Here is a 15006-nt window from a genome sequence, read left to right on the forward strand (position 1 = left end):
TTGTCAAGCTTGTGTGAATGTCTATAGTGGCCAGGAAGCAAAAAGTGATTTGGGGGTGAGCTTCAGCTGGGGGAGGGGGGCAGTAAAGCGCATATGACATGAAAGAAGGGAAGATATTAGATCTGAAAAGGTTTGTGTGAGAACAGGATAGGGAAAGGCGTGCGGGGAGAGGGCTAGCCAGAACTAAAGGTGCACAGCAAAGCCATATAGAAACCTACTACTAAATAATACAATTAAATAATAATGTAACTTTTAAAACAGTCTGAACTGAGGTTCTCAGTTTTTAAATAAAATCCCAATGCCAAGTACAGGAGACCTCCCTATGAGCTTTTCTCCATGGAGGGCTGGGAGGTCCCAAAACAATACAGGCTACTGCCATTGCTTAGCTGCCCATCAAAACTAGATTATAACACCTTATTGCCAAAGATACATCTTGGATATGATATGCAAAGAAATCAAGCTGGGACCTATCTGGAAGCTCTTGCCCTACTGTCTAGTGTTCACGGTATTATAAGGAGCTGTTTTGGCTGCTGGAGGGGTAAAGACAATATTTTAACCAGCTGTGGTCCCTTCTTGCTACAATTCCAACCTACCAGCCAAGACACCTCCACTGGTGCAGTAGCATGCCTGGGGGTGGGGAGTGGCTAACTTCTTTCTGATTAGATTTGAGACTCATTCCACAGGAAAATAAAATAGATGTATTATAAACCTGGTCAAAGCCAAATGCCCTAGGGTGTACCTTATTACTGTTCTTCCGATAACTGGACGTGTTGTCAAAGTGTCTTCTAAATATTTACGTTTATACACACAGCCTGGCGCTTGATCTGCAGCAGGTGAAAGTGAAGGCAGACTCAGAACTGGTCAAACTCCTGAGAATAAGTGACTGTTTAGTGCTTAGCCCTAAGTGGGACCTCCACACAACCTCTGTGAAGATTCAGGCAACATCGCAGAAGGGGTCCAGAAAGGTTGTAAGAACCTGGAGTTGGGGAGGAATGCTGTGAAACACTGTCTTCTCAATACAGCATCATTATTACAATCGTGACTTCACAACAGCTATGGATACCTGCATAAAATCTGCATAAGACTTAGTCCTTCAGCTTTTCATCATGGAAGGGGGCAGGGCTCATGAGGCCCCAGCCCTTTCTATGGAGTCACTGGGGCAGTACGTGTGCCTGGGGCAGGTTGCTATTTTTTGCAGGAGCACAGCCACTGCCCATACTTTAGTAACTTTCTATCCATGCTCATAGAAGCAATCCTAGCTAAACTCAGTGTGTCCAAGGAAAAAGAAGAACAGGACATGAGGTGGGAGGGACTAGCTGGCAAGAAGAAACCAGAGGCATAGGAAGGGGATAAAAGAACATAATTGGGGGTGAGTAAAACCACAAGATATTGTATATGTGTATGCAATAGTTAAAAAGTAAAGAAAGCTGCCTTTTAGAAGCTCGGATATTATCATTCATGTTCCTACTTCAGCAAAGGGAGAGATGAGGAGGTATTCATGGGACCCAATCTGGTCTTTCTCTCCCAGGAGCAGCTGGATAATTTCCAAAGGACCTTTGATTGTCACAGCTAGAAACAGGGTGTTTGAGAGGGCAGGGTGGGGCGTGACTGGCCTCTACTGCAAGGAAATAAAAAGTGCACTTTAGCAGCTCAGAGACACAGAAAATCCCCCAGATTGAATAATTGCCCATCCATAACAGCAGGTAAAAAATCTCCCGTAGCACTATGAATGTGAACATAATAATTATGATGGCACGTTGGAGGACAGGAATCTTCCCACTTCTTTATGAGTCCTAAGCAATACGGTCTAAGAACTTATGGATAACATATCAAAAATTCCTTTGAATTTGTTGATATGATAAACTTAAAAGTATGAGAAAGAACACTCACCATTACCTAACTAGAAAATAGTTAGATTGTTACTGATAGAGAGAGAATCAGTTACTAGCGTCCATATATTCCCATAGAGTTTCTAGATTACTAATGTCAATTACATTTGACACTTACCTCTAATACCGCTCTTCTATTAGTAACCACTTAGCCAAGACGGGGATGATGTATTTTCGGCAGTCATTTCTTCTTTAAACTTATCTCTTGAGTTCCTCCAAGCCTTCGCAGGTCAACTGTACTTTTATCATTAGAATAGGAGAAATACTCATTTTATGCTATGATTTAGAATAAACTACTGTTTCCGCTTTTTCTTTCCTCAACAATGCGCACAGTTTAGTTAGTCCTTCAGGGAAACTAACCCAGACTCTTGTGAGTATCTCGTTCTCAACCATATAAAAAGCTATGAGTTAGTTTGTGTGGAGACTATATTCTTGTATTTTGATGATTACTAGGGGAAATCTAGAGAAAATCCATAACCAATGAATTCCAGAAAGTCTTGGTTCATCTTTCAAACTAGAAGCAAGCATAGAAGGTAAATTACACTAGAAATATATTTTTGCAAAATAAAAGAAGGGACAGTTCCTTACACTGTATAGTCTAGAACATTCTAGACATTGTGCTATACATTTTTCCTAGTCATTTAGTAATGTCAGTTCTCGCTCCTTTTTTGTGATGCTGGGAAACAACAGTTGGAGGATAATTGAGAGGAAGAAAAGATCTGAATGTTTCTGGATTTTGCTTTTCCCAGCAGCATGGTCAGATTGTTCTTCTTTCGGTGATTTCTTTGTCTGTGCTCCCTAAATTGTACTGTGTCCCACAGAGGCACAAGCAGCAGAAGGGTGGTCTCCTCAACAAATGTCCTAGTCTTCCCATTGGTGTCTCCTTTCATCTCTAGAATGACCTAGGGCTTTTGAGTCTATGGATCTAAAGGGTGAGCATTCTCCTGCAGTTCTGAGTCATTTCTGTATTCCCCTGTCATTAATTTCAGTTCTAAAACATCTTTTTAAAACAATCCCTTGGGACTGGAGAGATGACTCATCAGTTAAGAGCACTTACTGCTCTTGGAAAGAACCTGACTTCAATTCCCAGGATTCATGCCGTGGCTCACACCTGCTTATAACTCTAATTCCAAGGGATCCAAGAACACCTGCAAGAATACAGTGCCGATGAGCTTGTTCAGGGACACAATACTCCCTCACTCATACACACATAAAAATTTTAAAATCAATTCTTTATATTGAATTCTCTCTGTTAAAATTATTGACAACCTTGTTTTTCTAATTAGATTTTGTCTATGACAACCTTTACCTGATTATGACAACCTTAGAAGTAAATGAATTTATGTACAAGGGGTTTATTAACTTGTCTACTATTTCAGGGCAACCACAAATCAAAACTAGAATATGGCTCCAGATCTATAAGCACAAAGTTGCTAATATTTCAGGAGGAACCAGAGACAGAGAAAGACAACTATAAGAAATGTGTGCTTTCCTATTTTAAAATGTAATTTAAGAAGAAAGGTATAAGAATTATAATCATCTCCCTCTCTTCTCATATTTCCCTGTATCATTGTCAACCTATTAATAGATGGATCCTATTTCTGCTTCCTTGCAAGTCGTGGCTACAATAGCGAAAGGGTTATGAAAACAAAGGGTGATGAAAACAAAGGGTTATGAAAACAAAGGGTTATGAAAACAAAGGGTTATGAAAACAAAGCTACAGATGTGCAAGGATAAGAGACAATAGCTCATTGGAAACACTGAAAAAAATTACAGAACTGTGGGGGAAGTTGAATAAGATGAATCAAGGCCAGGTTGTGGTGGTGCACGCCTTTAATGCCAGCACTAGGGAGGCAGAGGAAGGCGGATCTCTGTGAGTTTGAGGCCAGCCTGGTCTACAAAGTAAGCTCCAGGAAAGGCACCAAAGCTACACAGAGAAACCCTGTCTTGAAAAAAAAAAAAAAAAAAAAGATGGATCAAGACTAATTATAACTGAGGAAGATAACAAAAGTCTCCAAGAGGGCCAGAACAGACCTCAGATGCCAGAAAGATTAAGAAATGGAGGGACCAATTTCTTTCTACAAGGTGATTTAAAAACAGAGGGATTAATTGGAGTTCTCATACACAGCAGTTAGACTGTATCCTGCTGTGGGATGTTCTGTATGGCAAATGTGTTGCTTTGATTGGTCAATAAATAAAACACTGATTGGCCAGTAGTCAGGCAGGAGGAAGTATAGGCGGGACAAGGAGGAGAATAAAGCTGGGAAGTGGAAGGCTGAGTGAGAGAGACACTGCCAGCTGCCATGATGACAAACAGCATGTGAAGATGCCGGAAAGCCACGAGCCATGTGGCAAGGTATAGATTAATGGAAATGGATTAATTTAAGCTGTAAGAACAGTTAGCAAGAAGCCTGCCATGGCCATACAGTTTGTAACCAATATAAGTCTCTGTGTTTACTTGGTTGGGTCTGAGCGGCTGTGGGACTGGCAGGTGAGAGAGATTTGTCCTGACTGTGGGCCAGGCAGGAAAACTCTAGCTACAGTATCCCTTTCCTACATTTTATAGCTCAGTGGTGACATGTCCCAGTAAACCAGTAAATGACATTGAAGGACAGCCAGAGTTTGGTAAAGTTCACCTCAAGGGCAGCCTTTTTTTTTTTTTTTTTTTTTTTTTTTTTTTTGGATTTTCGAGACAGGGTTTCTCTGTGTAGTTTTGTGCCTTTCCTGGAACTCACTCTGTAGCCCAGGCTGGCCTCGAACTCACAGAGATCCACCTGGCTCTGCCTCCCGAGTGCTGGGATTAAAGGCGTGAGCCACCACCGCCCGGCTCAACAGCAGCCTTAATGAGACTGTGGTGTGATAGAGAGATGGAAGGGAATCTGGACTTGAAGGGGTAGAGTGTGGAGAAGAGTCTTAGGATGCGCTCAGTAGCTCCTAAGCCATAGAATTAACTGGTCTTCTGGTATAGTGCTTCATCCTGCATATGAATACAAAGCAAAGGTGATGTAGATCCACGGGGAGGATGCATTGTGAGACTTTCTATAGGAGAGAAGGGACTGAGCAAAGAGTTGGGAGAAGAAACGTGACTATGAACCGGCTAAATGGGGGATGAGAACAGAAACCTGCCCACAACATTTTTCTACCCTTGGTTACTCTTATCCTGAACAACAACAATACCAAAAAAAAAATGATACCTCAAAATCACATTATACAGACCACAAAGTGTGGCCCATTGTCAAACTGCCAGCTCTGTGAAGCAATAGCTTGCATTTAAAGAAAGAAACCTTATCGGAAACCTTCTTGAGAGACTAAAAGAACCTGCAGTGAGATCCTTGCAAGTGTGGCAAAGTGGTGGCACACTTCTCTAGACGGAGTGGATATCCCCTAGGCCCCTTGCTTATTTGGGTACCACCTGATCTGTGTCAGAATTTGACATCCCTGGTAAAGTACTTGCCTCTTGAGTACCACCAAACCACATGTGTGAAATTGAAAAATATGTTATCTATCTTTTCAAAGAGAGAACTATTAGGAACCCCATCCTGTTACTCTTGCTCATAGGCTGAGTCTCAGATGAAGTGAAATACCATTTATAAAATAATTCCTAATTGGATGAATGCTTCCAGTAGTTGGTACCAAACTTTCTGGGCTCCTTCAAATCCATTCTCATAAACTCAGGCAGCAAATTAAAACCACTGTCGCTCAGGGGTTTCTTTGGCCATCCGTTACCTATCAAACTGATCTTGGCAGAGCGCCCTTTCCAGACTTGCTTCTGCTTGGTAATTTATCAAATTCTAGTTGCTAGTGTGGGGTTTCATTCTTAAAAAATTGATGATGAAACGCACATCCTAGAGTCATTGTAACTTTTTTTATTGGAATAAAAGCGATTAAAGGGGTTCAAGCCTCTGTTCACTCATGCTTTCAAGAATAGTTCTCATCCCGCTGCCCTTATGCCCTGCCTCATTGGTCACTGTTCAGTTCATGTTCTTCTCACAGGGCAGTGGATATCAATATAGTGTAACAAAGAGCTATACAAGAACAAGGGGACGCCCAGGGACAGCTGGTGAAACTACCTCCCCGGAATGTGATGAAGAGTCGACTATTAACCTAAGACTACACCATGGCTACTAACTGGTACCAAAATAACAAGCCCTTTTTCAAAACGGCCTCAAGTTAACTCTAAGAATGCTTTCCTACCACTTAACACACTTGGCTAGGATTGCCGGTGCTGTTTCCAGCCTACGGAACCCGCTCTCCTTTCGTGGGTCATCTTTTTTTTGTAATGAAATGACTTCGTAGGGTTTGGTTTTCTTGTTCAGTTTCTTTTCTCTTTGCTTCATAATTTCTTGAAAGCGAATTCTCTCCTTTTCCTCCTCATCTTTCTGTTTTTGGGCCTCACATGCTTCTTCTTCTCGCCTTAGGGTATCCATGTCTCTTTGCCACTGTGACAGAAATAATAATTCATTTACATATTGTTTTCCATGAAAAAGTACACGTCAAAATAGTTTTTCAAATCCCTTCATTATATGCCATTCTCCCTTCACCATTTTGCAGAGGCATGCCTCAGGTTTCTTATACTCGAGCAATTTTGAAAACCGCACAAACATATACATGCCCCATGGAAACAGAATTTCCTCCTAAAAGTAGGATTTGTTTCTACATCCCAGAGTATTTAGTTGTCTTATACTGTTATTTCTATGACAGCATGCATTATAAAATGAAAGATACAGCTGAAACAAAATAAACAAACACAAAAGGATAGAAAATACATATTAAAAGGCACAATCTTATATTATCCCTAATAGGCTGAAAGTGAAATTAATAGTCATGAAACTTCTTCACCGTGGCAGACTATGGGAGAGTTAGGAGGGTGTAAGCAGTGTTGGAACTAATGAAGAACAAACACCTTGAGGAACTGACCCTCTTCTAACACAGGCGCTGGAGGAAATGGTTAAAGGGAGGAGTGAGCCCTCTTCAGTCCGAGTGAGCAGAGTGGAGTCACTCCTGGCAGGATATGCTGGAAACCCCTAAGAATTCTTCCGGCACCCTCAGCTCAACCCATAGCATGCCATTCAGCCTTACTGACAATAATACAGTCTTGCAAAATGTTATAATACTCACATGAGTAAACTTTAAATCTAAAGCATAATACTTATATATTTATAGTGTATAAATGTTTAAATTTTAATGATACAAGAAATAAGTTACAATATGTTTTTTGAGATGTTATCTGCACAACATTATTACATATTCAGTTTCTTATAAAATAATTTTTGATGAAATACACAGAAAATTGTGGCAAAAACATCCATAATATTCAAGCACAGCCTGAAACTCATTTAGTTTAAAAATCTGTGATATTCAATAGCAACAGATACTTTTTCTCATATGTAAAATCTTATACTTTATATTTGGCCTTTTAAATTTTTTATTGTTTGCCTGTCTCATAAAATTATACCATTCATTGCTACATGCATCCATTCCCATCACATTCCTTTCCTTCTCCAGAGGGAACCCTTCTTATCAGCAAGTCTTTACTGTCTACTTTTTGTGTGCGACTCACTGAGTTTGGACAGTTTCCTGCCCAAACGTGGGTCAGAGCTTATTTACTAGAGCAAGGGCAATTTATTAGAGGCTGTCCCACTGGAGAAAATGACAGCCCAGCCTCAGTGACTGTTGACGGCCAATAGCCCCTCAAAGATATGTGAGGACTCACATATAATGAAATGTGGAAGTGCCCAGTCTTGTGTAAATCTTGTGCAGGTAACCATGATGACGTGAGTTCAATGGCTACAATGTGACCAGAAGACCTCTTTCTGCTGTGCAGCTCTTGAGCCTCTAGGACACACACACACACACACACACACACACACACACACACACACACACACACAGGTTTAGTTCTTATATTATTTTCAAGTAAAGAGAATTACATCACTTGCCCCCTCCAGCCCATCCCAGCCGCCCTCCCTCAAACCTCTCCCATGTCTCCATCTCACTCTCAAGTTGATAGCCTCTTTTTTTATTATTATTATATATATATATATATACATGTTTGTGTACATGTATGCAAAAACAAATAATTACAAGATGCTGAGCTCATTTTTGTATTTTGTAAATATATGGTTTCATGCTGAACCACCTTGCCTTGGATAACCAATAATGGATGAGGCTGACTCCTCTTCCCAGCAGTTGCCTGTAGTTCTTTATCTAAGAGTGGAGAAACCCACAATTTTTTTGCCTTTCATGTTAAGATTTCCATTGATATTGCCATTGTTCTGGTGCTGTTTATGCAGCCATTTCTAGGAGAGACTGTTTCACAGACATCCTAGCATTTCTGGCTCATACAGTCTCTCTGCCCTCTCTTCTGCAACCTTCTCGGAGCCAAAGATACGGGAGCTGTGATGTAGATGTATCTGTTGGGTCTGAGCTCCTCAAATCTGCATTACGTCCAGTTTCTTCTACAATGTTTCTTGAACCTTGAAGGGGTGATATAGTTGTTCCATCTGTGGCTGAACACTCCATCACCTATTCTTGGCAATTTGGCCAGTTATGGATTACTGTATTGTGGGGGTCCACAAAGTTTTCTAGTGAGACCTGAGCTTGCTTTACCCAGCAAGGCTGCATTATGGGATAGCTTGACCATGTGCATGGTTACCAGGTGACTGGAAGGGTCTGCACTTGGCTGTGCTAGGGGGAGGTCTTTTGCCCCACCTCTTGGCATTCCTATAAAAAGCCCTTTAGATGAGACAGGAAGGGCCAGTGAATATTGATCCAGGCCCTCCCGAAGCTATCCTGTGTTTCTGTCTGTCTCTTCTTCACACTCTTTCTACCTAATATTTCTTACCCCTCTCTCCTCAAGAGTACCCTGGAAAAAGTGGGAGCCAGTCTCCCACACTGTATTAACCCCTACCCAGTGTAGTAAGAAGGTTGGGTGCAGCACTAATATATGTATGTATATAAACATCAGTAGTTAATGTGCACTTGGTAAAACAATAGTATGAAGTTTTCCCTAGGGTCTACCATCTGCCCAGCCATTGGCTTCTAACCAGGTTGACAGTACCAGGAATGTATTGTCCCCCATGAGACAGGCCTCAAATACAATCAGAAAATGGTTGGTTATTCATATAACTATCATACTACTAGTGTGCTAGAGGGTACAGGTCATTGTAGCTCACAGGAGTCACAGCTGGATAAAATGGTTGATGACTTTAATCCTCAAATAGCCTTCATATCTCTTTCTATCACTATCAAGGCTAGTCAATAGGGAGGAAAATTTTACCTAAGTTGGAGCTTGGTTTCTGTATGTCCTATGACCAAAGCATGTGGTGTCTTCAGCAATAATAATGTCTTACTATCAAGTTCTGGTGAGCAATGGCAAGGATGATAGCAAATAGCTTGCATCACTCTGGAGCCTCCCTAGTCAACAACTAGTAGTAGAGATGTCCCACGCCTGTGCTAAAATTTCATTTATTTCTCTGTGGCTTTCAGGTGGAGGATTATCCATTGACAGAGAGTACCTCTATTCAATCTCCTCTCTCTCTCTCTCTCTCTCTCTCTCTCTCTCTCTCTCTCTCTCTCTCTTAAAGATTATCTGCTTTAAGAAGCATTATATAGTATATTTCCATATTGGTTTTTCATCTATCTTCCCCTCACCCCATGTTCCTCCTCTGCTTGCTAAGAACTTTTTATTCCCAGTATTGCCCCTTTTTACTCTCATATTCAATGTGTTCTACTGTTTCCTCCTCCCTTAAGGCCTCCTCCTACCTTCTTTCAAATGGAGTCTATCTTTCTGGGCCTTATGGACACTAAAATTTAAGTACACACTCTAAAAATCCATAGCTAGGATCTGCACATAAGGGAGACCATGAGGTATGTATCTTTATGGCCTGTATTACCTTATTCAGTCTAACATTTTCTAGATGTACTAATTTTCCTGAAAATTACATAAATCTATTCTTCTTTACCACTGAACAAAATTCTGGTTTATATACTCGAGCGTGGAAGTGCAGGGATGTCTGTTGTAGGGTTTGGAGTCCTTTAGGCATATGTCTAAGAGTGATAGAGCTGAGCTATACAGCAGCATTAATTTGAGCTTTCTGAGGAACATGAACTGTGATTATCATAGGGGCTGCCCAGCAACAGTGACAAAAGGGTCTCATTTTTGTTCATCCTCACAAGAATTCATAGTTACTTGTTTCTTTAATAATAGTCATTCTGACTGGCATACACTATTAAACTACTTTGAATTTGCAATTTTCTGGTGGCTAAGGATGGTGAACATTTATAAAAAGTATTGATTGTCTTTTGTGTTTCTTCTTTGGTGAACTCGACCTTCAGTTCCTTGGACTATTTTTAAATGAATTATTTGTTGTCTTGATATTCAGACTTTAAGCTCTTTCTGTATTCTAGAGTCTAACTTTCTGTTGTGTGTAGCTTCTCCCAATCTGTAGGCTTCCTTTGCAGTGTAGACACTTTCTAATCACTAGTTTCCACTTGGTTGGGAGCCTTATTTCATGGCTGGAGTCCTATTTGAAAGGCCTGCCTATGTCTTTAAGACCTGCATACATTATCCTCTAGTAATTTCAGAATTTCAGGTCTAATGTTGAGGTCTTTGGTCCTTTTGGAAATGATTGATCCAAGTACTATATTGAACAAGCATGAAAAAAAAAAAATGAGTGCCCTTGCCATCTCCCTAGTGTTAGTGGGGAGGCTTCAGGTTTTTCTCCATTTAAGCATGATATTGGCTATAGATGTGCCAAATGTAGCCTTTGCTTAGTTGACCTGTGCCGCTCCCCCAGACCTAGTCTCTCCAGAGCTTTTATTATGAAGGATTTTTTGCCAAAGACCTCTTCTATATCTATTAAGATGATTGTGTGATTTATGTCTTTGATACTGTGTGATGAATTAAATTGATTGGTTTTCATATGCTGAAACATCCCTGCATGTCTGAAGTGAAGTCAACTTGACCAAGGTAAATTCCTTTTTTTTATGTTCTTGAATTTAGTTTGCAGGTATTTTATTAAGAATTTTTGGGTCTGTGTTCATCAGAGAGATTTAGTCTGTAGTTTTCTTTTCTGGGTATGTCTTTGTCTGCTTTTAGAGTTAGGATGATACTGATTCTGTAAAAAGAGTTTAGAAGTGTTTCTTAATTTTCTATTTTACAAAATAAGCTGAGAAATATTGGTCCTAGTTCTTCTTTGAATATCTTGTTGAACTAAAGCTATTCAGACCTCATTGTGTTTTAAAGTTGGGATATTTTTAATGACGCTTTCATTTTTGTATTTGTTGCAGATCTACTTGTATTATTTGTTTCCTCTTGGTTTAATTTTGATAAGTCACATATATCTATAAATACATATAGATTTTCCAGTTCAGTGGAATATAAAATTTTAAGGTATTTCTTCATGATTTTTTCATGTTGGTATCTCTTATAATGTTTTGCTTTCATTTCTAATTTTTCTAGTCTGGGTCCTTTCTCTCCTTATTTTGGTTGATCTAGCTGAGTTTTTCCAACTTGCTTATCTTCTCAAAGAACCCAACATTCTGTTTTAGTGATTCTTTGGGGTTTTTTGGTTTGGATTAGTTTGGTTTTCACTTCTATTTCGCTATGATGTTAGTTACTTTTCCCCATACAGTGATTTGGATTTGATTTGCTCCTGTTTTCCAGCCTTAAGGTACAACATTAGCTCACTGATTTGTGAACTAACCCTCCCCTCTGAGCTTTAGGTGAGTCTTGCTCAGCACTGAATTCATATATATGATTATTATTACATGCTCATTTTTATAAAATTCCAGAATTTTTACACTTTACTTTTCATTTCTTCATAATTCCGCGGTATATTTAATCTCCATGAGTCTGTGTATATTCTAAGGTTTCTCTTGCTGATTTGTAGACTTGTTACACTGTGATCACATGGAATATAAGGAATTATTTCAATTTTCCTGGGTTTTTTTAGATTTGTTTTGTGCCCTAATATGCAACCTATTTTATGCCAAGTTCCTTGCGTGTGCTACTGAGGAGAATGTGTATTTTGTAGAGTTTTAGTACAATTTTCTGTAGATGTCTGCTCGGTCCTTTTGATCTATAGTGTCATTTAATTCCAGTATGCCTCTGCTGAACTGTCTAGTAGTGAGAGTAGGGTATTAAAGTCCTTGAATATTACTATGTTGTGATTAATGTCTGTTAGGTCTACTTGATCTATAGTTTCATTTAATGCCAGTGTTTGTCTGTTGAACTTCCTAATGGAGAGGTAGGGGAAGCAAAGTCACCGACCACTTGTTTTATGATTAATATTTGAGTGTAGATCTAGTTGCATTGTTTTATAAAATTAGTTGAGCCTGTCTTTAGTGTGTATATATTTAAAACTGTAATTTCCTCTTGATTGATTTGTCCACAGTTATCAGTGACTATCTCGTCTGACTAGATTCAGGTTGAAGTCTATTTTCAGTGATGTCTGTTTTCTTCTTGGTTCCTGTTATTTGGAAGATCTTTGTTCATCTTTTCACCCTAAGGCAGTGTCCATCTTTGATGACAAGGTATACTTCATGAAAGCAGCAAGAGAAAGGAACCTGTTTCTAATCCAGTCTACTAGTCTATGTTATTTGATAGGAGAATTAATACTATGCTGAGTTTTAAATAATATATGTGTGTTGATCTTGACATTTTGTTGTCTTTGCAGTTTTTGTTGTTTTATTTTTTAAAATAAAGATGAGGCTTTATTAGAGCATTCAGTGAGTTTTCTCTCAGAATCAACTTACAGAAGTACTTATGCTTTCAGCACTAGGTAAAGGTTTGACAACTTCAATGCATTTCATTGAATTTCTAAGGTGGAATGAGGCACAAATCCAACACAGTGGTAACCATTTAAATGCTTTCTCTGTAATATGAATTTTCTAATACACAACAAGTTTGGAAGAATGGTTTCAGCATGTTATATGACAGACGTTTCCTGGGGAAAGGTAACATGCACATATATCTACTCACACTAAAAAGGGAACTGACAGCAGGCCAAAGTATGGGCGCCAATAAAGTCCAACTTGGTAAACCAGTGAGCTGTTTGTCGGTCACTTACAGGAATATGGGTAAGGTGTTGCATACAGGAGCAGACTCAAAGACAGCTGCATCACAATAGGCCACCCCAGCATGAGACTCAGATCATGAATCCCTGAAACCTGGAGCACACTGCCCATCTGCAGGCATCACGAGAGACTGGAGAGTGGCCTTTACTGGTGACTCTCTTGGTTTTCGCCTTTTTCTGGCAGCATTGCCGGTCTGAGTGGCCTCTAGGGAATTAGTCTGGTTGCTTCTTTCTGGCAGCTGCACTTGTCTGAGAGTGACTCTCCACATTTTCTGTTGGTGTACTCTTCAGGAAGGAGGGGCCTACTGAATTTGTTCAGGCTCAGGGACCTCCTGGAGCTTTTTTAGGTGCTTATTTACTGTCTTAATCAGCTTCCCCTCATGATGGAATATTTCAGTCTCCAGGAAATTGCTATATAACAGAATATTCTTCAGGCTTCCATTTTGTCTTCAAATTGATTTTTTTTGAGGTTGAAAAGTAAAATGTTTTAATGCAAGATTTTTCTCATATTGTCACATATTCAGATTTTTTTTTCAGTATAAACTCTTGATGTTTTCTAAGATTTAAAAATTTCTGAAAGTCTTGTACAGGTTTCTCATGTTCACAATAAGTCTCTAGTGTGTAGCCTACAGTGGTCTGTAAGAAAAGAGCTCTGGATAAAGCATAAGCCACATTATTTATTACAGAAACTTTTCTCTCCAATGTGTTTTGCTGATGTCTCTTAAGACTGGGTGTAGTGTCACATTCACTACAAAGGTAAGGTTTTGCTCCTGTATGAGTTCTCTGCTGTGCACTGTTTTGAGGCTATTGTAAAGCATTTGTCACAATCACAACATTTGTAAAGTTCTTCTCCTGTGTGAATCCTCTAATGTACATTGAGATCTGAGGACCTGGTCAAGCATTTCTTACATTCACTACATTCGTAAGATCTGTCTACAGTATGGGCTCTATAATGGTCTTCAACTCAAAACAACTGAGAAAAGCCCTTATTGCCTCTTTACCTTTGTAGGGTCTCTCTCCTGTAGGACTTCTCTGCTCCACTGGTAAATAATATGTCACATTCACCTCATTTGTAAGGTCTCTCTTGTCAGTATGGGTTCTCTAAGTAATGGTTTTTAAGGTCTGACAAATAATGAAATGACTTATCCTGTTCTTTACATGTACAATGTTTCTCTACAGTATTAGTTTTCTAATGTAAAGGATTTGTCACATCCCTTGCGTTCATAAGATTTTCTTCCAGTGTGGATTCTGAAATGGATTTTAAAGTATGACAATGTGCTATAGAAGTTACCACGTTCTTTGCATTTCCAGGTTTTCTCTACACTATGAGTTATCTGATGTTTGCATGTAAAGTCAATTTTTTTGTCATGTTCTTTACATTTATTTCCAGGGTAAATTCTCAGACTTTGACTAATGCTGGAACACAAATGTTTTCCACAGTCTTTACATTTGCGAAGTTCTTCTCTGGTGTGCCCACTTTTCTGTCTGTTTTGGTTTGATGATACAACAGAGGCATCACTGTGGTTACTAAATGTACAGTTGTTGCTTTTCTGTAATATCACCTGTGTTATAAGGCACATGTGGGAAGGATCCATGAATCATTTTCCTGAGCTCATTACATGTACAACTTCTCTTAGATAGTCATTGGCTAATAAACAATTTGTTTTGAGCCTACATCTAAGACCTTCTTATGTTTACCACACATTGTATGATGGTTCTCTGATAGTCATCCTCTGGAGAAGCAGCCATTTCTCCCTGTTTCTCTCCTCTGGAATTCTCTCACAGGAACAATTACTGAACCTCTGCGATATAAATGTGAGGGCAGTGTTCTCATGAGCAGCAACTAAGAAACTGATCACATTCCAGTCCTGTTCCTGGTGCCTGTTTACCAGCCACACTGTTCCTTTTACCTGGGAGATTCCATAGCCACTGAAGGGCAGGTCTGCCACTGTAGTTTCTTTCCCAGATCCCACCACCACCACCACCTGGCTCCTGGAGGTACCTCAGAAAAATGACCTTTTGTTCATTTCTTGGTGCTT

The 15006-nt window shown here is 39.6% G+C and overlaps 1 protein-coding gene across 3 annotated transcripts in view; it reads right to left on the reverse strand.

Annotated features, from left to right (window-relative positions):
- Positions 1-5735: 5735 nt before the first annotated feature.
- Tmem232 (transmembrane protein 232) overlaps positions 5736-15006 on the reverse strand; it is a 232505-nt gene continuing 223234 nt past the window's right edge. For all 3 annotated transcript variants that reach the window (XM_059278233.1, XM_059278235.1, XM_059278236.1), the window contains one exon: positions 5736-6328. In XM_059278233.1, coding sequence (XP_059134216.1) covers positions 6080-6328 — 249 coding nt within the window. In that variant the 3' untranslated portion in view covers positions 5736-6079. The remainder of the gene's footprint in view (positions 6329-15006) is intronic.

Source organism: Peromyscus eremicus, chromosome 13, assembly GCF_949786415.1.
Source record: "Peromyscus eremicus chromosome 13, PerEre_H2_v1, whole genome shotgun sequence".
Lineage (NCBI taxonomy): Eukaryota > Metazoa > Chordata > Mammalia > Rodentia > Cricetidae > Peromyscus > Peromyscus eremicus.